The 27,173-nt window shown below is 48.1% G+C and overlaps 1 protein-coding gene across 3 annotated transcripts in view; it reads right to left on the bottom strand.

The window, feature by feature from the left end:
* RARG (retinoic acid receptor gamma) overlaps positions 1 to 27,173 on the bottom strand; it is a 130,113-nt gene that overhangs the window by 4,829 nt on the left and 98,111 nt on the right. For all 3 annotated transcript variants that reach the window (XM_083490131.1, XM_083490130.1, XM_083490132.1), the window contains 6 exons: positions 12,947 to 13,095; positions 10,762 to 10,903; positions 3,562 to 3,722; positions 2,529 to 2,705; positions 1,377 to 1,581; positions 224 to 382 (listed from right to left, as the gene is read on the bottom strand). In XM_083490131.1, coding sequence (XP_083346257.1) covers positions 224 to 382; positions 1,377 to 1,581; positions 2,529 to 2,705; positions 3,562 to 3,722; positions 10,762 to 10,903; positions 12,947 to 13,095 — 993 coding nt within the window. The remainder of the gene's footprint in view (positions 1 to 223; positions 383 to 1,376; positions 1,582 to 2,528; positions 2,706 to 3,561; positions 3,723 to 10,761; positions 10,904 to 12,946; positions 13,096 to 27,173) is intronic.

Raw genomic sequence — 27,173 nt, 5'->3', positions numbered from 1 at the left:
GCGAGGCATTCGTCTTGTGGGGCACCACTGTAGTACATAACAGGAGACAAAACTAGAATGAGTTGGCTCTGGCTCCACCTACTGGTGGCTGCCTTGCCTTCTTCTGCCACACCAATTCCAATGGGGACCAGCCACCACGCATTCGCATCCAGGGTGCAATTGCTCGCAAGAATCCTACCCCCTTGCCTACGTGGCACTGTGTTGATGATGGGCTTGTGCTCACCTTTGGTGCTGATCCCCCGCAGGTCAGTGATCTTCATCAGCATGCGGGGGAACATGTAAGGCTTGTTGGGTCGACGTCGGCGAGCGTAGATCTTCAGGGCTTCCAGCAGTGGCTCTTGTAGCTTGTCCACTTTCTCCGGCTCTTCCAGGTCCATTCGATCTGGGGATGAAGAGACAGGCAGTGCTGTTTGTTTTGTTGGTTTTCTCTTTTGAGTTCTTTATCGAAAGGTGGGGCAGAAATGCAATGTCAGCCCATCAGGAAGAGATTACTGCATTGCGGAGGTTGGAAAGACAGCCATGTCAGAAACAGGCATGTTCAGCACATTAAACTGGACCGTAACGCCAAGCATGCAACCATTTAGCAGAATTATACAAATGTGTATACAAATTACCAGTGTGATTGTTCTGATAGAAGATTCTGGCCTTTCTAGTTGTAGACCAGTGTCTCACAAACCTGGGTCTCCAGTTGTTTTTGGACTACAGTTCCCATCATCCCTGGTCTTGCTAGCTAGGGATGATGGGAGTCATAGTCCAAAAACAGCTGGAGACCCAAGTTTGGAAACACAGCTGTATACTTTATGATACTATTCTGGGCTTTCTGCTGATGCAGATGTCATTTCCTATCCTTTCCCTATAGTGTCTTAGAAATCTTACAAAATTTGGTACTGGTTGCTTGCAAAGTAGGACTATCGGCAAGAACCAGACCTCAAAAAGGTCAACGGGCTCCCTTTGCCAGCCCTTAAAGACAAGGCTGGGACGCAGGTGGCGCTGTGGGTTAAACCACAGAGCCTAGGGCTTGCCGATCAGAAGGTCGGCGGTTCGAATCCCCGCGACGGAGTGAGCTCCCATTGCTCAGTCCCTGCTCCTGCCAACCTAGCAGTTCGAAAGCACATCAAAGTGCAAGTAGATAAATAGGTACCACTCCGGCGGGAAGGTAAACGGCGTTTCCGTGCGCTGCTCTGGTTCTCCAGAAGCGGCTTAGTCATGCTGGCCACATGACCCGGAAGCTGTACGCCGGCTCCCTTGGCCAATAAAGCGAGATGAGCTCCGCAACCCCAGAGTCTGCCCCGACTGGACCTAATGGTCAGGGGTCCTTTTACCTTTAAAGGCAAGGCTAATAACAATGCCTGAGGAGGCTGCAACACGGCCATTACCTCCACAGATGAGGCAGATGGCGCTGAGCAGTCCTGTCTCTGTGTCGTCCATCTCAAGAGGCAGCAGTTGCCCAGCAAAGGCAAAGACAAGGTCCGTGAGGGGCCCAAATCCAGCATTGTGCATCTGGGTGCGGTTCAGGGTCAGCCCATCCGAGAAGGTCATGGTGTCCTGCTCTGGGGTGTAGCGGGTGCAAATACGGAGCATCTGCAGAAGGTGGAGAAGACGGAGAAGAGAAGAGAAGACGGTCAGGAAGAAGGTCACGTCTAGAATGTCCTCTTAAGTGGGGAAGCAATAAAACTGCTGGCACATTTGCAAAGCTAAGCAGGGGTTTCAAATTGCAGGGGTTGGATCAGAAGACCCTCGGGCATAGCTGTCAACTTTTCCCTTTTCTTGCGAGGAATCCTATTTAGAATAAGGGAATTTCCCTTTAAAAAAGGGAAATGTTGACAGCTATGGCCTCAGGGATCACTCCCAACTCTACAATTCTATGATTAATAAGGCAGAAGTTCTCACTAGAGGTTATCCATTCTCCCTCTTGTCCCACTGCTTTCACCCAGGGAAAAACGATCTTTAGTGCTCAATTGGAGCAAATGGCAATTCGGGTTTTCTCTGGATTGACATTTGCTTTGATTTAGTATTTAGGAGTGGGCCTTTCCTAGGAATGGGGAAAACTGCTCGGATCCATGCTTTCTAGGCACGGGATAAGCAGAAGTGTGGATGAGCCCTTGGTCTGCAAAGAAGGTTGCAATTCTGTGTATTGGGTGCAGAGTTCAAGTGTCCTGAGAATCTCAGCCTCTCAAGTAAGCTTCTTGGCCTTTAACCCCTACAACAACAGGCTCAGAGTGGTTGGAAGATGCCCAGGGAAACCTCGACAGACAGAGACGGAGCTGAGCAGAATTCCCAGCACACAAGAAGGGGCTTCAACATCCTGCCTTACTCCTTGCTCTTCCCTACAATTAGCAGAGGCAGAACTGTCTGAGCACATGCTTAATTTTGCACCATTTCAGACAACCCTGCAGAAAGGCGTGGCGAAGCTTTTTCTTTCTCTCCGTTGTCACCGTTTGCATCCCGCATTATATGCAGCCCTCTGGCAAAGGCCACACACCCCTGGCTTCCCCAATCAGCTCTTGTTGCCTGCTGTAGCCCCTCACCAAGATGTCTAGGCAGGCCGCCTTGAGCAGGGTGATTTGGTCGGCGATGCTGAGGGTGGTGAAGCCTGGCAGGCGTTTGGCAAACTCCACAATCTTAATAATGCACTTGGTGGCCAGCTCACTGAACTTGTCCCACAGCCCCAGGTCCAGCTGCACTCTGTGGTCTGCGCTAGAGTTCTGGAAGAGAAAGGACGAGAGGTCAGGGATCGATAATGCTGCCTTCTTCTCCCCACCTTGCATCTTCTGTTTGTGTTTGTGCAGATACAGGATGGCTCGCACGCTTAGCGCAGCTTAGGAGTTTCTCCCACCAGTCATCATCCCTTACGGTAAAGGTAAGCAGATGTCAGGCATTTAAGCAATCTAATTCTTTGTTGCTTTACGTAAGGACCCCTGAGGTCCACCAGCTTGAGCTGATATAGTGGCTTGGAAAGAGTGGTAGGCATAGGTAAAGGTCAAGGGACCCCTGACCGTTAGGTACAGTCGTGAGCAACTCTGGGGTTGCGGCGCTCATCTCGCTTTATTGGCCGAGGGAGCTGGCGTACGGCTTCCGGGTCATGTGGTCAGCATCACTCAGCCGCTTCTGGCGAACCAGAGCAGCGCATGGAAACGCCGTTTACCTTCCCGCCGGAGCGGTACCTATTTATCTACTTGCACTTTGAGGTGCTTTCGAACTGCTAGGTTGGCAGGGGCAGGGACCGAGCAACGGGAGCTCACCCCGTCATGGGGATTTGAACCGCCAACCTTCTGATCGGCAAGCCCTAGGCTCTGTGGTATAACCCACAGTGCCACCCGCATCCCTTTCAATGTACAATGTACACAATTCAAATAAGAAATTCTACTCTGAAGAGTGAACCATTTAAATTACCCAGGTATAATATTTTCAGGGACAAGGTGTTTAGGGCCACACTTGATGCCTGCAGGCATGGACTGGGCTAGGATGAGATGTGCCCAGTGTTCCTGTCGCAGTTCGTTGTTCTCTACAGGGGACACGTACGAGCAAAAGAAGGGAGGAGAAACACGCTGCGGCTCTTACCGTTGTATATTTGCCCAGCTGGCAGAGGGAAGGGAAGGTTTCCTGGTGAGCTTTGCTGACCTTCTGGATGAGTTCTTCCAGCTCGGGTGTCATTTCGTAGCTGTCTACCACAACCTCCTCCTTCACGTCTTTTTTCTTCTTGTTGCGGTCGTTCCTCACGGCTGAAAGAGAGAGATGAGGGAAGGAAGGTGAGGAGGGAACAGGGATGGAGTTTGGTGTGGGGAACTAATTCTTGCTCTTATGCTGTAACCCCATCAAAAAATGAAATAAAAATCCCTCCATTTTCGGACGCAGAGAAGAAAGAGAGCCATGGTGGTTAGGCCGAGGCAACGTGCGCGGTGGGTTGGTGGAATTTCTGCCGAAACCGTTCGCAGACGGCACTGTGGGGACAGGGGTGCTGGCTCCCATCCCAGACAATAAAAAAAAAAGGTCTTAGATATATAATAAATGTTCATAAATGTACCAAGCAAACACGTACATAGATATGTGGACCACATGTCTGGAGCAGCACAGGAAGACCGCCCTGAAACCATTTTGACTCCCTAACTGACCAGATGTTTTCTCTGCAAGGAGAGAGGGGGTGAGGGAACCTTCCCACTGTCTCAGGAATTGGGTAAGCACCATGTCAAAAGAATGGCAGACTACCAGGAAAGGCAATCAGATAAGACATTATCAGATAACCTGGCAGACAGGAAAAACAAGAACATTCAAATTTCTGTTGTAGACCGTCTTTTCTGTGATGTAGGTGTGATGTTTGTGGGGGGTGGTCTTGGGTTACACCCCTTCTGTGATGTATGTATGATGTATGGAGGGGTGGTCTTGAGCTCCAAGGAAGGGAATTTAAAATGTCTATATAAGGGCAGGCACACCTTGGTTCTGGGTCCTCCTCCACTCTCCTGTGTGTGAAGGGAGCGCCCTGTTGCAACAGCGTTAATAAAGATCAGGCTTACTAGCTGCTTTGCTTCTCAATATTCTCTGGTTGGCCTCTGTTATTTTCTCTGACCGATGGAGAACCTGCAAAGGACTCTATAAGGGCTCTTGTGTCCCCCATAAGGGAATAAGGGTAGATTTTTGTTTATTACACCAGGGAGACACCTCACCTAGAGATCTTCAACAACACATCCTGTGGGTGAAACTGAAGCCTCTTGCCGGCCCTCTCAGCTCATCCCCAACTCCTGGCAACCTATAGCCTCAGATGTTGCAGTGCCCTAGAGCAGTGTTTCCCAACCGGTGTTCCGCGGCACACTAGTGTGCCGCGAGACATTGCCTGGTGTGCCGTGGGAGGGAGGCGGGCGAGTCGGGCGGCGAGAGGCGGGGCGGCGGCGGCAAGGAGAGGCCGCCCAGCGCGGGGCTCTCGCCGTCTGCCTGCCTGGCTGCCTGCGTGGCACTGACGTCACGGGGCTGTAACGTGCCCCACATAGGCACACGCGGGGCGGCGAGCTCCCTCCCTCCCACATCCCATCGCCGCTCGCTTCGGCCGGCCTACTGGGCTGTCGCAGGCGGAAGGCCTGCACATGCGTGAGGTTTTCGCGCCTTCGGGATTGCCTTCACGCCTTCCTCCTCCCAGGTCCTTGAGAGCGCGGGAAGCGGCAGCACGAGACCGGCGTTGAGCCTGGTAGGTATTGCGCTTGCCAAGGCAGTCATTTGGGAAATGAAAACTTGCAAAGCAAGCAACCAGTTCAATCTGAAGTACATGTATGCTTAATATCCTGTATCTGAAACCTGTTCTGCCCCCTCCCCCACACTTGGTGCCATTTTCATCTACACATGCAGCAGAGTAAGTTGACCCAGAATAGTACCAATTCAGATGGCAGATGGGAGAATGACAGTGCTGAATGCTTTCCCATGTAGAACAGTCCCTGCAAATAAAAACCTAGCATATTTGGAAGAGGGATGCTAGCCTAACCATTACCTTCTATGCTGTTACTATTTTTTATTTTTTTTTACATAAGTAAAAAGTGACCTTTCCCCATCTGGCATGGTGGTGTGCCTCGAGATTTTTTTCATGAAACAAGTGTGCCTTTGCCCAAAAAAGGTTGGGAAACACTGCCCTAGAGAAACATGGCGGCAGAAACTGGGCTACTGGCATCCACTGAAAACAGTTGCATGGATAGTTGCCAGCCTCTGAGGTGGTAGGTCAAGGGGTGTCAATGGCGGACCACTGAGCCCAAGCTCAGGAATCTTTTGCCTAACTCAGGACTCGAATCCATGACCCTGAGATTAAGCGCCTCATGCTCTACCGATTGAGCCACTCTGGACATATGTATATTGTTGTGACTGTCCTTTAGAGTGAAGGGTGTGTAAGAAATCTTTAACAACCACCGCCACCACCAGGTGTATCTGAAGAAGTGTGTATACACACAAAAGCTTATACCCAGGACAAACTTAGTTGGTCTCTAGGCTGCTACTGGACATATATATATATATATATATATATATATATATACATATATATATATATATATATATATATATATATATATATAATATTTATAATTTATATATTATTTATATATACGGTGGTACCTCAGGTTACATACGCTTCAGGTTACAGACTCCGCTAACCCAGAAATAGTACTTTGGTTTAAGAACTTTGCTTCAGGATGAGAACAGAAATCGCGCAGTGGCAGCAGCAGGCCCCATTAGCTAAAGTGGTGCTTCAGGTTAAGAACAGTTTCAGGTTAAGAACAGACCTCTGGAACGAATTACGTACTTAACCCGAGGTACCACTATATTTCAACTGCATCAGACCAACATGGCTACCTACCTGAATCTGCTTTTCATGCAGAAGGTCCCAGGTTCAAATCCCCAGCATCTCCTGTTAGGGCTGGGAGAGACCCCTATCTGAAATCCTGAATTGCTGCTGCCAGTCAGTGTAGACAGTGCTGAGCTAGATAGACCAGTATAAGGCAGCTTCCTATTTTCCTAGGAACTGACTGCAGCCTACCTCTATAGAGCAGGGATTCCCAAACTCGCTCCAGCTGTTTTGGGACTACAATTTCCACCATCCCTGACCATTGGTCCTGCCAGCTATGGATGATGCGAGTTGGTAGTACAAAACCAGCTAGAGACCCAAGTTTGGGAAACCCTGATCTAGTGTATCTGGGGAATGGATGGAAATTATCTTGGGATACAAACCAATTTCACCCACCCCACAACTGTCTTGTAAAAGTCCCAAATTCCACAGAAGCAGCCCAGGATTAACTTCTTGGATTCTACAGGCACTTCCCTACAAGAGAACTCACGTGTGGTTTTATTAAAGGTAAAGGGACCCCTGACCATTAGGTCCAGTCGTGGCCAACTCTGGGTTTGCGATGCTCATCTCGCTTTACTGGCCGAGGGAGCCGGCACACAGCTTCCGGATCACGGGGCCAGCATGACTAAGCCGCTTCTGGCGAATCAGAGCAGCGCACGGAAACACCGTTTACCTTCCCGCTGGAGCAGTATCTATTTATCTACTTGCACTTTGACGTGCTTTCGAACTGCAAGTTGGCAGGAGCAGGGACTGAACAACGGGAGCTCACCCCGTCGCAGAGATTCGAACCGCCAACCTTCTGATCAGTAAGTCCTAGGCTCTGTGGTTTAACCCACAGCGCCACCCGTGTCCCATGTGGTTTTATTAGCTCTTTGTAAATTTTAATCTCCCTTTTGTACACCAAACCAGATTGGTTAAATAATAATCCATTCATTTATTTTAAAGGACAGTCTGGGGGACATCTCGTGCTGTGGCGATTTTTAATGTGTCACTGATGGAATAAGGGTTGCAAGTTATTCCAGACCCTTAAGACTGCTTACCCTCCATTCTATCTATCTCATGGCATTCATTATCAAAAGTGGTTGAAGAGTCCATTGGCTGAAACCTTTCCTGGAAATAAGTCCCATTGAATATTTACTTCTGATAATGGCACGTTGTAAGATTGTGGAAGCTGGAGCAAGCTTGCTTTCTCCTGCTCTGGAGGGTAGGGCTGGGACCAATGGATTCAAGTTACAAGAAACTTGACTAAACAACAGGAAAAAAAACTTTCTGAGAGCTTTCTCCCTCGGGAAGTGGTGGGCTCTCCTTCCTTGGGGGGTTTAATGCAGAGGTCGGATGGCCATCTGCCAGGGATGTTTTAGCTGAGATTCCTGCATTTTAGGGGGTTGGACTAGATGCCTCTTGGTGTCCCAATTCTAGGATTGCACTCACAGTCCCTCACTCTCAGTGAAGGCTGGTCCTTTAGGGGAAACTCCAGCGGGTGCAGAATGCCACGGCGAGACTCCTTACGGGGTCCTCGCTGCAAGATCACATTCACCCAGTGTTATACCAGCTGCACTGGCTCCCGGTGGGGTACAGGATCAGGTTTAAGGTGCTGGTTTTAACCTTTAAAGCCCTATAAGGCCTAGGACCCTCGTACCTACGGGACCGCCTCTCCTGGTATGTCCCACAGAGGAACTTACGGTCTTTAAACAAAAACATCCTGAAGGTCCCCGGCCACAGAGAGGTTAGGCTGGCCTCAACCAGAGCCAGGGCTTTTTCGGCTGCGGCTCCGATCTGGTGGAACTCTCTGTCACAAGAGACTAGGGCCCTGCGGGACTTGACATCTTTCCGCAGGGCCTGCAAGACAGAGCTGTTCCACCGGGCCTTTGCCCAGGGCACAGCCTGACTCCCTCCTTTGGCAATCCTCACAGAACTTTGGCCCAATGGTTGCCATCAATTTGATTTGAATTACTTTTATAATGAAATGATTTTAGAATGTTGTACTATTTTATTGTTGTTAGCCGCCCTGAGCCCGGCTTCGGCTGGGGAGGGAGGGATATAAATTAAATTTATTATTATTATTATTATTATTATTATTATTATTATTATTATTATTATTAATGCCCTGCCAACTTCATTCTGCATTTACCCAGTCCTCAGCCTTCTTCCTTACACATCCCACAACAGAGAGCGAAGCTGCGTTGCTTGAGCAACGAGCTCCAGATGTTTCCAAAAAAAGAAAACCAGAGAGACCCAGACCCAGTGCCCCCTGGGCAAGGAATCTGGAGATGCCTGCGATGATTTCTCAGGAGTTTGTCTTGGGCTGGCATGTGTGTGTTCAGGTGGGACGTACCAGGAGCAGCAGCAGCAGCAGCACCAGTAACTCCCCCCGCCCTCGCTCTGCCTGCACCCCTCCCTTTACCGAGAGTCCTGGGGTTGCGTGTGGACTCTCGCTGGCCTGAGCCTTCCCAGGCTGCCCTTCCTGTTCACCCCAGGATAAAGCGCCAGGGATCTGGGAACAGGATACGCCAATTGGCAGGATATACACTTTTAGCCACAGTCAGCACAATGCTGAAGGGGGTGGGGGGCTGCTGCCAGCCAAGCCATAGACCTCTTTGCAGCGGGGGGGGCGGGGGCGCGCAACACGCACACAAACTCAGAACCCTACTGCCTCAGGGTATTTCTCCCCCCCCCCAACCTACTCTCCCCAGCACAAACACAAGCTTATGCCTTTGCTTTCAAGAGGCGAAAGCATATACAGTGGTACCTCAGGTTAAGTACTTAATTCGTTCTGGTGGTCCGTTCTTAACCTGAAACTGTTCTTAACCTGAAGCACCACTTTAGCTAATGGGGCCTCCTCCTGCTGCTGCTGGTGCGCCGCCGGAGCACGATTTCGGTTCTCATCCTGAAGCAAAGTTCCTAACCTGAAGCACTATTTCTGGGTTAGCGGAGTGTATAACCTGAAGCGTATGTAACCTGAAGCGTATGTAACCCGAGGTACCACTGTAGGTTTAGCAGAAGTCTATCTGTGAGGGTGAACACCTCAACCCCCCCCCCGATTCATTGGTTTTTCTGCAACGCCCCCCCCTGCTTAGCACTAAATCCCATTTGAGTCTACATGGGATACTGGGAGGGAAAGGGAGGAGGGGCTGCGCTGGCCCAAATCCCTTAGGCCATCCGTTTCCTGTCTCTGTAGTGACAACCCATCGGGATAACATTCCTTCCCCAGCCAGCCAGCCAGCCATGCCCCACGCCCCTTGCCCAATCCACCCACCGCCTCTCTCCCTTTAAAGTGACAGGCCCTCGGAAATAAATTGCCAGGTTTCGAGACATAGACATTCCTAATTAGGGGCTCTTAAAGAGACGGTGATTAATGTGAGCCCTGGCCCAGGCCAGCGCGAAGACATGCCTAAGCAGTCGGGAGTAAAAGCAACAGCCGCAGAGAGGCTCTCTGTCTCTTGCAAGGGCTAGGCAGCTGACAGCACTCTTGAAAGGGACGGCAAACTCCCCAAGCCGGGCAGTGACTAAAGTACCTCCCCCTCCACTGGGAGTTTTTTTGTTTGTTTGTTCCTCTGTGGGAGTGCTCTCGGAATTATTTCCCCTCCGAGGAATACACATGGAAAACGTTTCATCAGAACAGAATATCGGCAGAGCTCTGTCTGTGCAGTTTCTTTCGCCTCGAGGAGCAAGGCGGGAATAGTTGCAAACGACAGTCTCCCGCTCACGCAGCTTTCCTGAAAAACCCACGTTGCCTTTTCAATTCCAAGGTAAATGTTCCCCAAATGCTTTTCCTTGGAGGTGGAATGCATTGAAAAGCACCACCGTGGAAGGAAACGCAGCGGCGAAACCAGATACAGAAAGCAGATGGCTTCGCAGGAGTTTTCAGGCTGCAGGAGCCAAAGATCCCTTCAGAAGCGCTGCCCTGGGTTGTGTGCCTCTTCTTAGATGTCCCTGCGATTGTATCTTGGCAACACAGGCCTTGGTATTACAAAATTCTACATTTGATGCGCTGCAAGTAAAGTGACAGAGGCCGGCAGGAGGGACCCATGCGCAGGCCACTCCTTAAAATAGTGAGGTTCTATTTGGGACGCATGCACACAGATGTGCAGGGGGAAATGTTCCTGTGTACCCATCATCTAAACGTGACATGGTCCGTGTCCAAATCCATGGGGGGTGGGGACAAAGAGAATCTGCCAATTGCTGTTGCCAACAAAAAAACAGAATATTCGAATGACTACTTCTGCAGTACATGAAACAGTAAGGCAGACGTGGTCCTTGCACACAGGCTGACAGTTTCAAAGTGTGTTACGTCTATGCCAGCGAGTGGGGGCATGCATGCCACCCCATTTGAAAGGCACTGAATGGAACGTCCCTTTGCTTTCTGTTTTGTTTTACCTACCGTAATCTCATTTGCTATCATCCCTCACACACTGCCCGCCCCCTGGGCTTAGAACAGAGCTCACCTTCTTTAGACATGCCAACCTCAAAGCACTTTTGCAGGCGGCAATACTGGCAGCGGTTGCGGGTGACCTTGTTGATCTGACAGTTCTTGTCCCGGTGGCAGGTGTAGACCATGTTTTTCTGGATGCTTCGGCGAAAGAAGCCCTAAAAGGTCACAGAGAGACAGAGAGGGAGAAAGAGGAACAGGTGACCAGGTGGGTGATGCGGAAGGAAGGCACTTAGGTAGTTCCAAGCATGCCTCTCTCCAAGTCTCCTTTCCCAGTGCAAATTGTGATATCCACGGCCACCTTCTCCAAAACACGCTGCTTCAGGTAGGACCGTTTTTGCAGCTCAGAGGCTGTTTCAGATGTCGTTGCTTACCTGGGTGAATCTTCAGACCTGGCTATGGCAGTATGAGTTTTGAATTTTCAGATCAGGGGAGTGGCTAGTGACTTTTGTGGCATGGGTCCATAGACACAAATGTACATGCAATTTGCAAATATGCACATGCCAGTTTAGACTTTCAATGGCACAGAAGGCAAGCCAACTATTTCCCATCCAGATCACCCACAGGTTTAAGTTCTTCGCTTAATTTGCGGCCCAAGTCAGATACCCCAAAACAGTACCTCTTCGATTCATATACCCCCGGTTAATTTCCCAATTTATCCTGCTCCAAATCAATTCAATTCCTGTTCAGTTTCTTCCATTCCTTACACTCCAGATCATCTCCAAAAAAAAGGTCACCTTTGGGAGGCAACAAGAGAACGGGCCTTTTTTGTGGTGGCTCCGATTGTGGAATGCTCTCCCCAAAGAGGCTCACCTGGCCCCATCATTACATGTCTTTAGGCACCAGGCAAAAGCATTCCTCTTTACCCAGGCCTATGGCTATTAAACAATCTATGGCCTGTGAAAGTGTGGAGAAGAGGACTGTTATTACAATGACAATGACAATGACTATTTTATTATTAGGCTGTCTGTCAGCGTGCTTTTTATTATGTGTTATCATTGTATTTTTATCACTGGTGTTCTGTAATGTGTTTTTAACAATTGTACATCTTCTGATAAAGGGTGATATATAAATTAAATAAATAATAAATAAATAATAATTTATGTAATATTCTACTGATATCCCTTAATTTGACCCCTGCTTCCACTGAATTCACTACCCCACACGGGGAAACACTTGGGGCACTCAGAAAAAGATGCGAGGCCCCTTTGTTCCTTGGCCCACCTCTGACTTCTAAATGTTTGTATATCATAAGCAGCTGACTTGTAATGAATCAGATCTTCTGTTCTAGCCCAGGACAGTCTTCCTTGACTGGCAGTAGCAGCGACAGCTTTCCCAAAATCTCAGGCAGCAGGTCTTCCACTGCCCTGCCACTTGCAATCCTTTAACAGAAGTTGCCCCTTAAAGAGCTGGCATTTTGTAAGGGGCTGGGAAGTATGTGAACCAGGAAGTTCTGAGTCCAAACATCATCTTAGGCAAGTCACTATCTCTCCGCTCCCTCAGTATGTAGATAAAGGGCAGAGGTGGGGAACTCTTTCAGCCAGGAGCCCTAGATCTTTATCTCCCACTCCGCCTGCAGGCCAGCTTTGATAGGGGAGACCACCACCTGTCAATCATCTGCTGGCAGGTGAATGATAGGTGCATGGTAAAAGCCCAGTTGTGGAGCAAGTCAGGTGTGGAGCAGCTGGGCATGGTTTGGGGGACACAGCCTCACAGGCCGAATGAGTCAAGCAGAAACTTTTAACTATAGCTCTCAGTTCCAGCAACTAACCCTCAAAGGTTCCCAAGGTGGAAAACACACGCTCCATATGTACGGATTCAGCCTCAGCCTGACGGATGTTAACCTGATGATCTTGGAAGTAGGTGCAGAATTTTCTGCAACCAGAAACCCCCCAATTCAACAACCGGGACACAGGAGGATGCAAGTCAGCATGCATATGCTTGTTTTGCACATTTCATCTTGCTTGCATAATCTGTTTTTTTGGGTGTTGGCATGCAGCTTCAAATTCCCTGCTGCAACATTCCTTTGGACGAGGAAAGGAGGCCTGGGTGAAGCAGCCAACCCCACCCTCCTGGTCTGAACAGATGTCTGCTTGAACTCACGATTCGGGCGAGCTGCACTGCAAGGAGCCCCCCAGCGCAGCGGGTTAGCTGAGGTGTGCGACAGCGCCTTGTTGGGTGGGGAATCTCCCTCCACTCACCTTGCAGCCTTCGCAGGAGCTGACCCCGTAATGATAGCCGGATGATTTGTCGTTGCAGACGAAGCAAGGTTTGTAGACACGTGGGGGTGGGGGCGGAGAGGGGGAGCTGGGCACCATCTCCTCCGAACTTGTGCTCTGCGTCTCCACCGCTGCAGAAGGAAATAGGGGAGGGTCAGGTGGAAATTTGGGACACTGTACACCCAAACAGCGGGGACGCGGGTGGCGCTGTGGGTAAAACCTCAGTGCCTAGGACTTGTTGATTGTAAGGTCAGCGGTTCGAATCCCCACGGCGGGGTGAGCTCCCGTCGTTCGGTCCCAGCTCCTGCCCACCTAGCAGTTCGAAAGCACCCCTAAGTGCAAGTAGATAAATAGGTACTGCTTTATAGCGGGAAGGTAAACAGTGTTTCCGTGTGCGGCACTGGTGCTAGCACGCCAGCGAAGCTTCATCACGCTGGCCATGTGACCCGGAAGTGTCTTCGGACAGCGCCGGCTCCCGGCCTCTTAAGTGAGATGAGCACACAACCCTAGAGTCGGTCACGACTGGCCCATACGGGCAGGGGTACCTTTACCTTTACCTTTACCTTTACACCCAAACAGCAGTCACAAAATTAAGAGACGCCTGCTTCTTGGGAAGAAAGCAATGACAAACATCTTAAAAAGCAGACATCACCTTGCCAACAAAGGTCCGTATAGTTAAAGCTATGGTTTTCCCAGTAGTGATGTATGGAAGTGAGAGCTGGACCATAAAGAAGGCTGATCGCCGAAGAATGGATGCTTTTGAATTATGGTGCTGGAGGAGACTCTTGAGAGTCCCATGGACTGCAAGAAGATCAAACCCATCCATTCTGAAGGAAATCAGCCCTGAGTGCTCACTGGAAGGACAGATCCTGAAGCTGAGGCTCCAATGCTTTGGCCACCTCATGAGAAGAGAAGACTCCCTGGAAAAGACCCTGATGTTGGGAAAGCTGGAGGGCACAAGGAGAAGGGGACGACAGAGGACGAGATGGTTGGACAGTGTTCTTGAAGCTACCAGCATGAGTTTGACCAAACTGCGGGAGGCAGTGGAGGACAGGAGTGCCTGTTAATGACATACCGCTTCCCCCTATCCTGGGAACTGTAGTTTATCCCTCACATAACTACAATTCCCAGCACCCTTAAAATGCTACACATCCCGGTATAAAAGTAAAGGGACCCCTGACCATTAGGTCCAGTCGTGGCCGACTCTGGGGTTGCGGCGATCATCTCGCTTTACTGGCCGAGGGAGCCGGAGTACAGGTTCCGGGTCATGTGGCCAGCATTCTTGAGCCGCTTCTGGCAAACCAGAGCAGCGCATGGAGATGCAGCTTACCTTCCCGCTGGAGAGGTACCTATTTATCTACTTGCACTTTGATGTGCTTTCGAACTGCTAGGTTGGCAGGAGCAGGGACCGAGCAATGGGAGCTCACCCCGTCGCAACGATTGAACTGCTGACCTTCTGAAATCATACAGTGTTAGAAACTCAGGTATATAAGCTAGGCACCAAATGTGTAGTTGCCATTTGGGGGCAAGATGGCTCTGAAATCTTATTTTTCAAGGGATGCACTGTCTGTGATTGGTCATCAGGTAGTTCAGATGACAACCTTGAGCTAGGTTAAGAACTTTGAGCCCTTAAAGAAGAAAGGTCACTTGAACCAGGGACATTCCACATGGATATTGGCCTAATCCTATCTCTTTTTCTTAATGGTGACACAGACAATTCAACGTAGGAATATTCTTCACAATTGTGAGCAGGGCTGTGGGATGGGGACTCAGGGATGCCCAAACTTTTTTCAAGAGGGCCTGATTTGATGAAGAGAATATGTGTGAGGGCCGACCAAAGTTGTTGACCCTTTTTTTAGGACTGAAAAGTTGTTGATTTTATTTTGCAGCTGGGGAGACTTGAGGAAGAGAGAAAATTGCTTGCCGAATGACACCTCATGGCTGAAGGGGATCATACTTTATCAGGAATATAATGGGATATATTCCTTATAATATACATGGGAGTAAGTGACTGGAGACAGGGCAGTTGGGATTGGGATGGGCCGGAGTCAGGGTGTTATGTACTGAGTTGAATAGGATCCAAAATGCAGCAGTCTGATTGGTCCTAGAACAATAGGATCCAGAATCCAGCAGTCTGATTGGTCCTAGAACAATAGGATCCAGAATGCAGCAGTCTGATTGGTCCACAAGAGCCACCCAATCCAGCTCCAGGTGGAAGTGAATCCGCAACCTGATTGGCCTACAGGAGAATCCCAGAATTAGCCAATCACATGGGGCCCATTGTGTAAATAATGTATATAAAGCAGACATTCTGAGGGAACTTCCATTCCTCCTCACCACTATGAGCTGAATAAAGAGCATGAAATCCACTCTCGACTTAGAGTATATTTCACAGCCATACACTGAGCAGGCAAATGGCGTTAACTGTGCATTACTTACAGGGGAGGAGGAAACATTAAAAAGAATTAGTCCTAAACTCCCAGCCTCTTGCCCTCACCATGACCCATAACGCCTGGACAGAGTTCCTTCGGTTCAAACAGCATTTTCCACCGCTCCCCAACCCCGGCAAGCCATGAAACTGTTTGCAATTCTAGCTTTCAACACAGACTGAATTTCCTGTGACAAGACCCTAAATGCCACATTCCAGGCCAAACAGGTTGGAATTGTTACCAGAGCTGTGTAACCTAATCCCTTCCCCTGGGGGTGGGAAGAGAGGAATGACCCTGCCCAAAGGAGACATAGGTTAGAAAAGCTGGGGAGGAAATAGAGGGGGGGGGGAGTTTTAGTCCACTTTCCCCTCCTGCAAAAGGTCTGTATTTAGCATTCCCCCCCCCCAAAAAAAAATATTAAGGGTGTTTCCATTTTTAGGGTGGTGAAGCCAACATCAGATTTGCAACATTCATTTAAATCAGCCTTTCTCAACCTGTGGGTCCCCAGATGTTGTTGAACTGCAACTCCCATCACCCCTAGCTAGCAAGGCCAGAGCTCAGGGATGATGGGAGTTGTAGTCCAACAACATCTGGGGACCCACAGGTTGAGAACTGCTCAATTTTAAAGCATATCCAATGCACATGCAAAGCACATGACTTCCCCCAAAGGATCATGGGAACTGTAGTTTTCCTTTCCCATAGCTACAATCCCAACCACCCTTACCTACAGGATTCTTTGGAGGAAGTCATGTGCTTTGAATGTGTGTTGCATGTGCTTTAAATCATGTATAGTGTGGATCTGCTCAAATGGTGACATTCTCCTTACATGGTGAATGTGGACTCAGTCTATATGGTAACCCTGACCATTAACCATAATAAAACGACTTGTATTATACGGTAGCCCTGCTTCTGGGTTATATTCACAGCTTTTTAAAATAAAAAAGTGTTTCACAATTACGATCATTCCACACCTGAGTTTAACTTAAAGTCCAGATTAGGAAGCCAGCTCCAATTTCTCTTCTTTTCTAATGCCAATTTTGTCACTAGAGTTCACTATGAGCTGCTTCTTTGCCATAACCCAGCAGTTCCAAACCTCCAATTGATATCCCTAATGTGTTTGTTTGCTCATTCATTCACAGGACCAGGCAGAAGGTGACTTCTTTCAGAACACACATTTTAAGACACATTCGAAGCATGTCTCCTCACCCAAAGAATCATGGGAACTGTAGTTTCTTAAGGGTGCTTGGCATGGTAGCTCTGTGTGGGGTAATGAAGAATTCCCAGGTTTGGGGGGGTTTTTAGGGGGGTGCTTTCCATGGTACGCAGCCTAAAACTGGAGCAAAATGATCCCCCCTAATAGATAACGCAAGGGACGCGGGTGGCGCTGTGGGTTAAACCACAGAGCCTAGGACTTGCCGATCTGAAGGTCGGCGGTTCAAATCCCCGCAACGGGGTGAGCTCCCGTTGCTTGGTCTGCTCCGGCCAACCTAGCAGTTCGAAAGCACGTCAAAGTGCAAGTAGATAAATAGGTACCACTCCGGCGGGAAGGTAAACGGCGTTTCCATGCGCTGCTCTGGTTCGCCAGAAGTGGCTTAGTCATGCTGGCCACATGACCCGGAAGCTGTACACCGGCTCCCTTGGCCAATAAAGCGAGATGAGCGCCGCAACCCCAGAGTCGGTCACGACTGGACCTAATGGTCAGGGGTCCCTTTACCTTTAATAGATATAGCAACAACATTGCAGCTGGCAAGTTGATGTCAGGGATGGATTGTTCAGAGAATTTGGGTGCTTGTGCAGAGAATTCCCTGCCTACAATACAACAGGGATCACAGGAGTGAAGGGTTATAAGATTCCTCCCTCACCGCCACCCCCTTCACCTTCCTGCTATCTGCAATATCTCCCAGCACAAACTCTTGTTTGCAAAAGGAAAACAGCACTTCGCAGGCCACTCTAACCACAATAGATAAGCGGCATATAGAAACTCCATGCAGCCATCATGTCTCTTGAGCTCAGTTCTTATGAGTGACCCTGCAATAAACAAACCCAGCCTTCCCAACTCAACAAATAACCCCCCAATGAATATTCATTTCCCACAGCAATAACGGCTCATTTGTGTGTTTCTCTCTCACTCCGCCTTCTAAATGACTCCACAACAAACAAGCTAATGCACAGCAGCCCAGAGCTAAGCAACAAAACTCATACTGTTAGCCTATGCCAGGCACCCCCAAACTCGGCCCTCCAGATGTTTTGAGACTACAATTCCCATCATCCCTGACCACTGGTCCTGTTGGCTAGGGATGATGGGAGTTGTAGTCCCAAAACATCTGGAGGGACGAGTTTGGGGGTGCCTGGCCTATGCTCTGTATCCTCTGCTGAAAACAAGATTCTTCGTAGGCAGATATTCGGGGGGGGGGGGGAGACCTCAAATAATTTGGTGCTGGGCACCACACAATAGTGAAGAATCTCAGCATGCATTTTCTTTTCGAACAGCAGATTTCTCGCCCTTAAGATTGTGGAGATATGCTTGAAAGTACACACGGGTAAGGCCTAGACAAATCTCAGAAGCTAGAAGAGCAAGCTGAACAACGTATGTCGTGTGGTGGGCTTCAGTGCCCTTGACAAAACCTTTCCAATGGAAGCTAGATTTAAGGTTTCATTCATTTCCCCAAAAAACCAGTCCTACTCATTTTGGACTACAGTGGTACCTCGGGTTACATACACTTCAGGTTACATACTCCGCTAACCCAGAAATAGTGCTTCAGGTTAAGAACTTTGCTTCAGGATGAGAACAGAAATCGTGCTCCGGAGGCGCGGCAGCAGCAGGAGGCCCCATTAGCTAAAGTGATGCTTCAGGTTAAGAACAGTTTCAGGTTAAGTACGGACCTCTGGAACGAAGGGACCACTGTATCACGTAGTCCCATGCCTAAGGACAGTTCGAAAGGCGCAGATCAGGCCAGCTGATGCCCAGCCATATCCACACTTTCAAAAGTGTTCGGAAACAAAGTAGGCCACACAAATTGGAACAAAGTGGAAATTCAGTGTTAATTAATGTTTTGTTTACATATACGCAAGAAAAAGGAAAGGGAAAGAGAGGCATGTGAGGTCCAGGTGAAATTAAGCAACATACCAGATCTAGCCCCTAAATTGGAGATTCCCTGCCTCCGTGTTTTGTCAGCACTTGCACCGATCACCTTTTCGGTGGTGACAGCTGATTGCATCAACCAGCTGTTTGCTGTTAATGCCTAACAGCTGATCAACAGGGTCAGTAGCTGATTGAACCCCACAGCTCCCAGTTAAGTGACGTATCTACAAATTTCATCGTCCTTCAAGCTGATAAGATAACAAGCTTCCTCTGTATTAGACTACCAGTAGCGTATAAGCCACCATGGAGATGGTGCCTGGATGCCGCTTGGAATGAAACACATATTTTTGTAGTATACATTTGTAGACACGTAAAAGAGTCAGCTGCTTTGGTCAATGTCTACCCCAAATGACTAAACTCAGGACTCAGCTACATTGGTAAAGAAACAGCTATTTGAATGTGCAATAAACATGCAACACCAGATGGCGCAAGAGAGCAGGAAATTTTTAAGCACAATTTTCCATAGAGATTGTTCTCTTTTGTTGAAATGATCTAATTTCTGACTTGTTTATAGCGTTCTCCACCCCTGCACCCGTGTTTAGATCCACCGACAGTGGTATTAGAAGGGACCTTCCTCTCTCCAAAGCTGTCAACAGTGAGATAGGTTGACCAATGTTCAAGACCAAATATATATAGACTGCAATGACTTATGCACAATTAATATATGTGCAGTTCTGAGTTGGTAAAAGCTGCAGGGGATGACTCCGGCCACATAATTTTCATGTGGGCAGGGATTTGTGCAAAAACACGTGTCAAACAGACTGCAGCAGTGTCTTTCTCCAACATGGGAGTTCTGCTTTTCATAGAATCGTAGAGTCGTGTCAGAACCCAAAAGTTTTCCTTTCACAAAAGGTTCCAGTTACAGATAGGTAGCCGTGTTGGTCTGCCATAGTCAAAATAAAAAAATTCCTTCCAGTAGCACCTTAAAGACCAACTAAGTTAGTTCTTGGTATGAGCTTTCGTGTGCATGCACACTTCTTCAGATACACATGCACACTGAAGAAGTGTGCATGCACACGAAAGCTCATACCAAGAACTAACTTAGTTGGTCTTTAAGGTGCTACTGGAAGGAATTTTTTTACTTTCACAAAAGGGTTTGTATTTTCCAAGTGGAAGTTCAGCATTAAACTTAATTATGAGCAGGCCTGCATTTTGCCCAGCAATTGTTTGACATGGAGTGCTGCTCCCATGTCCTGAAGCACCTGTGTACCCAGAGGAGCCAGGATTCAGCTGCACCTTCCTAATGTGTGTTTCTGAAGGCGCATAACTGTTTGTTAATGCTTTGTGGATACACTGTAGGAAATACCAGAGCAATGCCAGCGGCGAAAACAAGGTTGTTGCATAAAATGTGGGGCCACTCTTAAGATACAGCTGGGAGGGAGAGTCAGTGTCTCTGTTCTTAGCATCCCAGGGGCACCAGTATTAACAGGCTTCGTGATTCAACGTGGCACCTTCCATTTCCCCACAGGGAAATGGCTAAATAGAGTATCCATTTCAAAGCCACTTAAGTCCTTCACATAGCAGGAGTGCAGGCTGCAGGTTGTCACTGTGATGAGATTTCCAGGAGTGAGCCCCTTAATAGAGACAGGGCTTTAGGGCAACTGACAAACTGGGAGCTCAGCCTAGACCCCCTCCGTTTCCCATATGCCCCATCCTCCCCACAGAAAAGTCTAATGAGTTCCTCTCTTTATTACACGCCACAGCTTCTCTGTCCAACATGGCAGCTCTTAAAGGCCTCCCTATTCACTGCGCGACCAACAATGAACCATAGAGAGAGCCCTCTCCCTTATTTTACAAACCTCTGCAGCTTTCTGCTGCCTGCAAACCAAGCCACAGGCAAATGTGAAGCTGAGGGACATACAAGGCTAACCCCAGCACAGCCCTTTGTTGGTGTTTGTACTTAGAGCAGGTACAGAACGAGCCTTTGCTTGCATTTTGGTTGGCTCGTGCTGGAGCACGTCCGTGAGAGGAACCAATGCCCAGGCCTTATGCGAAATATGGCCTATTAAAAACTGGTTGCTGCTAAGGTGTCCGCATCATTCCGGTCCTTTAAACGTAATTATTCAGCCCTGGGTCCCCAGGTGTTATTGGACTACAACTCCCATCATCCTCAGCCAGCTTGGCCAATGGGCAGGGATGATGGGAGTTATAGTCCCATGGTTGTCATCTGCGGGCCTAAGATGGAAGAAGGCTGCTTTGAAAGGCCTGCACAGGTCTTCTCCCACGGCAACATCTTTGTTTCAGCTTTATGCATGTGCTTTAATTTTCACTCTTGCAGTAACCTTGAGAAGCAGTTGGCTCTTGTTCTTCTTCTGTCAATGGAGAACGGAGGCAGAGAGACAGGTCTCAACATTTTATTCCCTGGTCCCCACAGGTATTGTCTTAGGAACCACTGTTTGTTTCTCCTTTTCTGTGATTCAGGGACTGCTTAGGTAAGGATGTTCGCTAGGCAACTGTTTCTAAGCGATGCCTCTTAAGGGATCTCTTGGGTAAGAGCTGAAGTACAATTTTAGATTGTACTTGGGTCTGACAATGCTGGGTTCATGACCCACAGACTCATTTCTTGCCCTTGGGAAGGCAAATCTCACGATGGCAGCAGCTGCTGCTGAGCTACAGGGCTGGGGAACTTGCGGCCCTCCAGGTGTTGCTGGACTACATCTCCCATCATCCCTGACCATCATCAATGGTGGCTGGGGACTGGGGCTGATGGGAGCTGGAGTCTAACACAATCCGGAAGGTCATGGCTTCCCCATCCAAGGCAACAAGGTACAGATTTAAAACTGGTGAGTCGAAAGCAAGAAGTCCCACCGAACAGACTGAGGGGTCTGAAGATGGTCTAAAAGATGTATGATGCAAGCAACTCCTTTCGGAACTGAGAGTTTTAACTACTCTGCCCTTTCTCACCCTGGACAGGGTCTGTAGGGAATGTTCAATTTCCAAAAGAGAGAGATGTCCCACACCATTAAGCAAGGCTCACTGGGAACAATAATGTTCTCTGGAGCTAGGTAGAAGGTGATCCCGACACACATGGGAAGAGATCTCAGTGAGTTCTTAATTTATTCCAGCACCAGGGCCTGGTTTCTGTCCATGGCTTCTGCCAGAGCCTATGAGTCACCCCTGGGAGCATGAACCTTACACTGCTTTGCTCATAGGCTCTTTTGGTGTTACTGGCATCTGTCTATTTCAAGAGTCAATGGAGTGCACCTCCAGGGGTGAAGTCAAACCACTGTGTTAGCAGCACCTAAGGAACCTCACTGGTGTGGTTCAAAGCAGAGCAATACGTTTGTCACCAGCTGGGCTGCAAGAGTTGCGGAACGGAGGCATACAAGGAGCTATCCAACTGTATTAGGAACTCCACTCTGGATTTGCGCAAAGATTTCTCCCAAAGATGTCATGCAAGGCAGTGGAGGTTTAGGACCAGAGTTTTCCTTCTCCTAGATGGGCTACCTTCCAGGTTTAGCAGGCTGAATTCTTATGTTATTCCTACACTGCATGACTAAAAGGCAAAGAGCAGATTCACACCTTCAACATCCATCAGTCAAGAGGAATAAAGATGTCTCCTTCAGGCAGAGGCATGGTCAAAATCAGACAGGGGTCAAGATCTGAGGTGGACAGAGAGGGCTGGATAAAAAGGCCAGAAACAGATGCAAGGTCAAAGTCAGGTATGCAACATGATCCTCAGCAGCCGCCAGCAAGAAGAAAAGGAGTAGAATTCAGCAGCCTCAGAAGAGCAGCATGTGTCTCAGACTGAAGAGCTTCTATAAGGCTGGAGCTTTACAGAGCTTGGTTTGTAAGGACTGGCCCTTGAGGATCAGCTGACCGGCTTTTTGGACAGTCTTGGTACTTAATACTAGATGGCAACCTCAATGCATGGAGCCATGTCTGCTGGACTGGCCATAGATGAAATGATGGCGCATCAATGGCAAAGCACCAGAGGTTCAAGACACAAACACCAGGGCCATACACCTTCATTCTTGGATTCCATTTCCAATCCCTGGCCTGGCACATTCTCAGCGGCAAATGTTCTCTGTTTGTAAAATGGAAGCAACTGGCCAAACTCACAGGGTTCTTGTGAGGATGGATCACGCATTAAAGAGATGTTGGAAGCACTGCAAGCTAGAGTAGCTTCCTGCTATGGCTCTTGATATAAATTTGACTATCACCCACCATTACCACCACCAGAAAAAAACCCTTTTTAACCATGAGAAGGGAGGGGAACATTTAAGGTTTCCCAATTCCTGTTTATCCATTCCGCCAGAGCCTCTTTTCCTGTCCTTGCAAACCTCTCCAGTGGAGTCTTCATCAGCATCAGAGAAGAAGGGACAATTAGAAGCTCATGAATTTTAACTCTCTGCATTATCCTCTTCTTTCAGATAAGACAATAGGCCTTTGGAGGCTGTTCCCTTGGCTCCAACAGTGCATGACTGGCTCCCTAGGGCCAGGAGATAGAGGCAGACAAAAGGGGGCCCCTGCCAGGTGATTAGATCTCACTGGAAGGCCTTTATTTACCTGAAAACAGCCCATAAACACAGAGGGTTGTGTCTGAAAAGCTGGTGAGAATTAAGGGAGATGGATAAGAGAGAAAGAATGCCAGGTAACACAAAGAGACAAACACACACACACACAGTAATGTGGAGATGGAGATGTGCCATCGCAGCTTTTAATTGCAAAGCTCAGAATCTATAAGCTTTTGCAAGCCCAAACGCCTGCAATTCCATGAACCACATCAGAGCATTCCTTCTTATATCAGGAAGACATAATGTGGTGGTGGGTATATTTTATTAGATTAAGTCCAGTAGCATGCAAAGCATTTGTGCTTCACAGGACTCTTCATCAGGCAGACTAGAAAGACAAAAGTTCTACAAAATAAAAAAAAAATTCTTCCAGTAGCACCTTAGAGACCAACTAAGTTTGTTATTGGTATGAGCTTTCATGTGCATGCAGTGGGTCTGAAGAAGTGTGCATGCTTTCATGTGCATGCACACTTCTTCAAATAGCTTATACCAAGAACAAACTTAGTTGGTCTCTAAGGTGCTACTGAACACTTTTTTTATTTTTCTATATATTTCGACTGTGTCAGACTAACCTGAATCTAGAACTGTAGCAATAATTCCGTAAGTGAAATACAGTTGCCAACAGTTTGCTGGCCCCTGCTAATATACCTTAAACTAAATCAAAAGATAGAAACTTCTACGTTGCAGAGATAAATATTAACTCATGCTAAAGTCTGCAAATCCATCTCCTACTGAAGGGACCAATAAATGACTTGGCAACCATAAAGTGAAGTGATTCTGTTCCAAAGTAACTAACAGTCAAAGCAAGCTGTGGGGTTTCAGAGACCTCTTCTTCAAGCACACATGTTCAGGGGGGGGGGGAATTAAACTAAAATATTATTCAAAATAAAGTTGATCAATTTAACTTGATAGGCTGTCTCTGCAACTCACTTATTTATTTCTTAAATATACTATTTAATATAATAAAAACTTCAATGTGACTTACAATAAAAAGACACAATATGGAAAATGCAAAAAAAAAAATCAGTTAAAAGTTTCCTTAAAAACTGGATGAAAAGAAGATAAATACACAACTGTTTATCACATATAAAACAGAGCAACCCTAAAAAATTAAAAATTCAAGGGGAACTTGGAAACTTGGTTATATAGTGGTACCTCGGGTTACATACGCTTCAGGTTACATATGCTTCAGGTTACAGACTCCGCTAACCCAGTACCTCGGGTTAAGAACTTTGCTTCAGGGTGAGAACCGAAATCGTGCTCCGGCGGCGTGGCAGCAGGAGGCCCCATTAGCTAAAGTGGTGCTTCAGGTTAAGAACAGTTTCAGGTTAAGAACGGACTTCCAGAACAAATTAAGTACGTAACCAGAGGTACCACTGTATAAGCTTTTTTAATGCATTGGAAGGTTATTATTGTTTTTACCCCGCATTCAGAGGATGGCTGCTATAATCAAGAATGCTCACTTTTACACTGTCACCAAGTGACACTCAGCTGGTCATTTTGCAATAGCTGCAGCTTCTGAACCATGTGTGCAGTACATTAAAAAAGGTAAAGGTAAAGGACCCCTGACAGTTAAGTCCAGTCACAAATGACCCTGGGGTTGTGGCGCTCATCTCGCTTTACAGGCCAAGGGAGCTGACGTTTGTCCACAGACAGTTTTTCCGGGTCATGTGGCCAGCATGACTAAGCCGCTTCTGGCGAACCAGAGCAGCGCACGGAAACGCTGTTTACCTTCCCACCAGAGTGGTACCTATTTATCTACTTGCACTTTGATGTGCTTTCGAAATGCTAGGTTGGCAGGAGCTGGGACCGAACAACAGGAGTTCACCCCGTCGCGGGGATTTGAACCACTGACCTTCCGATCGGCAAGCCCTAGGCTCTGTGGGGTTTAGACCACAGCGCCACCCGCGTATAGTCCATTACAGTACCCTAATTGTCTGCACAGTTACTAAAGTTGCAAGAGAGCCCTGCCCTGTCTTGCACCTACCCAACCTAGAACCCAGGGACCCGCTGCTAGGCAAAGGAGATACAGTGGTACCTCGGGTTACATACGCTTCAGGTTACATACGCTTTAGGTTACAGACTCCGCTAACCCAGAAATAGTGCTTCAGGTTAAGAACTTTGCTTCAGGAAGAGAACAGAAATCGTGCTCCGGCGGCGCAGCAGCAGGAGGCCCCATTAGCTAAAGTGGTGCTTCAGGTTAAGAACAGTTTCAGGTTAAGTACCACTGTAGATGAATGATGGGTTAGAAGGACAACCTGTTCTGAGGTGGTATAAGGCATGTGGCTGCGTCTTGCAGGAGAAGACTGATCACTGCGAGCAAACTTGGCTTTGACAGAAGCTTGTCTGCTGTCACCAATCTTGTCATGAACGAAGCTCTAGAGAAGCATTCAAGGAACCCCAGGAGTTTGCTTCTGTGGACCAGAGAAGCAAGATTTGGAAAATGGCCTCCCACTGCCCCCACACCCTCAGAACTGGGAAGGAGCAAAAAAAAAAAGTCCCTTCCCTGTGCAGTTTTGCAGAGGATGTTTCAGAGCCAGAGTACAGACTTGTTTCCCCGGATTCCCCAATTGCATTTGACAGCTCCCGCCTGGTTTGCCCGGAGTCACACAGCGTGAAGTATGGAAGGAGCCCAGGGTGGCAAAGGGTCCACAGCCAAGGCCACCCAGAACTCCTTGCATGGCTGCCGGAAGCCAAGCTGTCGGGCTTTTTGAGGCATCGTTAAGCGAGATAAAGAGTGTGTTCTGCAACAGGTGGGAGCAGAGGGCAGGAAATAAATTCCGCAGCAGGACAGGGCTCTCCCGCCTCCATGAAGGGGGGGGGGAGAGAGAGAGAGAGAGCAGGCCTGGCCATAAATCGCCCCCGTGCTGACAGCAATCTGATGCTCCAACAGAGGGAACAAACCCAAGCACATTCCCAGAGGGCAGAAGGCCAATGCACCTTCACGGAGGCGGAACAAGAGGCATGAAATATGGTGGCTGGCCCATGGGAGTGGACGTCTGTGTCCAGTCCTTGTCCTCTGGGGAGCAAATGAGAGCAGGAAATCCTAATATGCAGCCCAGCAGGAACTCAAGAGGCAGCATATTCATCATTATTTCAAATACTTCCATAGCCAGCTGATTGCATAAAATGCCTCTCAAATCATTCTTTGGTTCTTCATAATCAGGTGGTAGAATTTCGGGTCGTATCACTGCAGGGGCAGCCATGTTTTTTAAAAAAACATTACTCATTTAAAACACAAAACCTCCAAGCATGCAGTCAACTAGCACATGGGGGAGGGGGGGACATTTAGCATACCCCTATAAAGGGGATATCTTTTAGGGGGGTGATGTTAAAAACTATTACCATCCCTTTGGCAGGAACTGGCAGTCTTGATTGGCACAGTCCAGAATTCTGCCACCATGTTCTTTATAATATGTGGGTCAGTTCCTCGCTCCTTTCATCTTTACAACCCTTTGAAGTCAGTAATAAAAATCGCATTTTACAGGCAAGGAATCCTGAATACAATTTCAAACATACAACAACAAAATAAAATAAAAACAAACTATCCAGATGCAAAGTAGACCTGTCTCTCAAAGTGTGTTTTACTAGGTCTTAATAAAAAAACCCATGGTTTATCTGTTCTGTGTTCTCTTATAAAATCACATGCATATTCTTGTACTGAAATATGGACTGGGCATGAAAACGTGAGATGGGCCATCTGCCCTGAAGCTGAGGGATTAGAAAGAGAAAATTACCATATACTAGAGGAGACTGGCTATATCCACACCATACATTTAAAGTACAGTGGATGCTCGGGTTGCGAATGTGATCCGTGTGGGAGGCACGTTCGCAACCTGCAGCGCTGCACATGCACGGGTCACGATTTGGCACTTCTGTGCATGTGCAAAGTGCGATTTAATGCTTCTGCACATGCGCAAATGCCAAAACCCAAAAGTAACCCGTTCTGGTACAGTGGTGCCTCGCAAAACGAACGCCTCGCAAAACGAAAAACTCGCAAGACGAAAGAGTTTTCTGTTTTTGAGTCGTTCTGCAAGACGAATTTCCCTATGGGCTTGCTTCGCAAGAAGAAAGCCCATAGGGAAATCTCCAGGGACCTCTTTTAAAATGCTGGCGGTCGGGAG

This window comes from Podarcis liolepis (genome assembly GCF_965112155.1).
Source record: "Podarcis liolepis genome assembly, chromosome: 2".
Lineage (NCBI taxonomy): Eukaryota > Metazoa > Chordata > Lepidosauria > Squamata > Lacertidae > Podarcis > Podarcis liolepis.
This window is presented reverse-complemented; position numbering and strand designations above follow the sequence as displayed.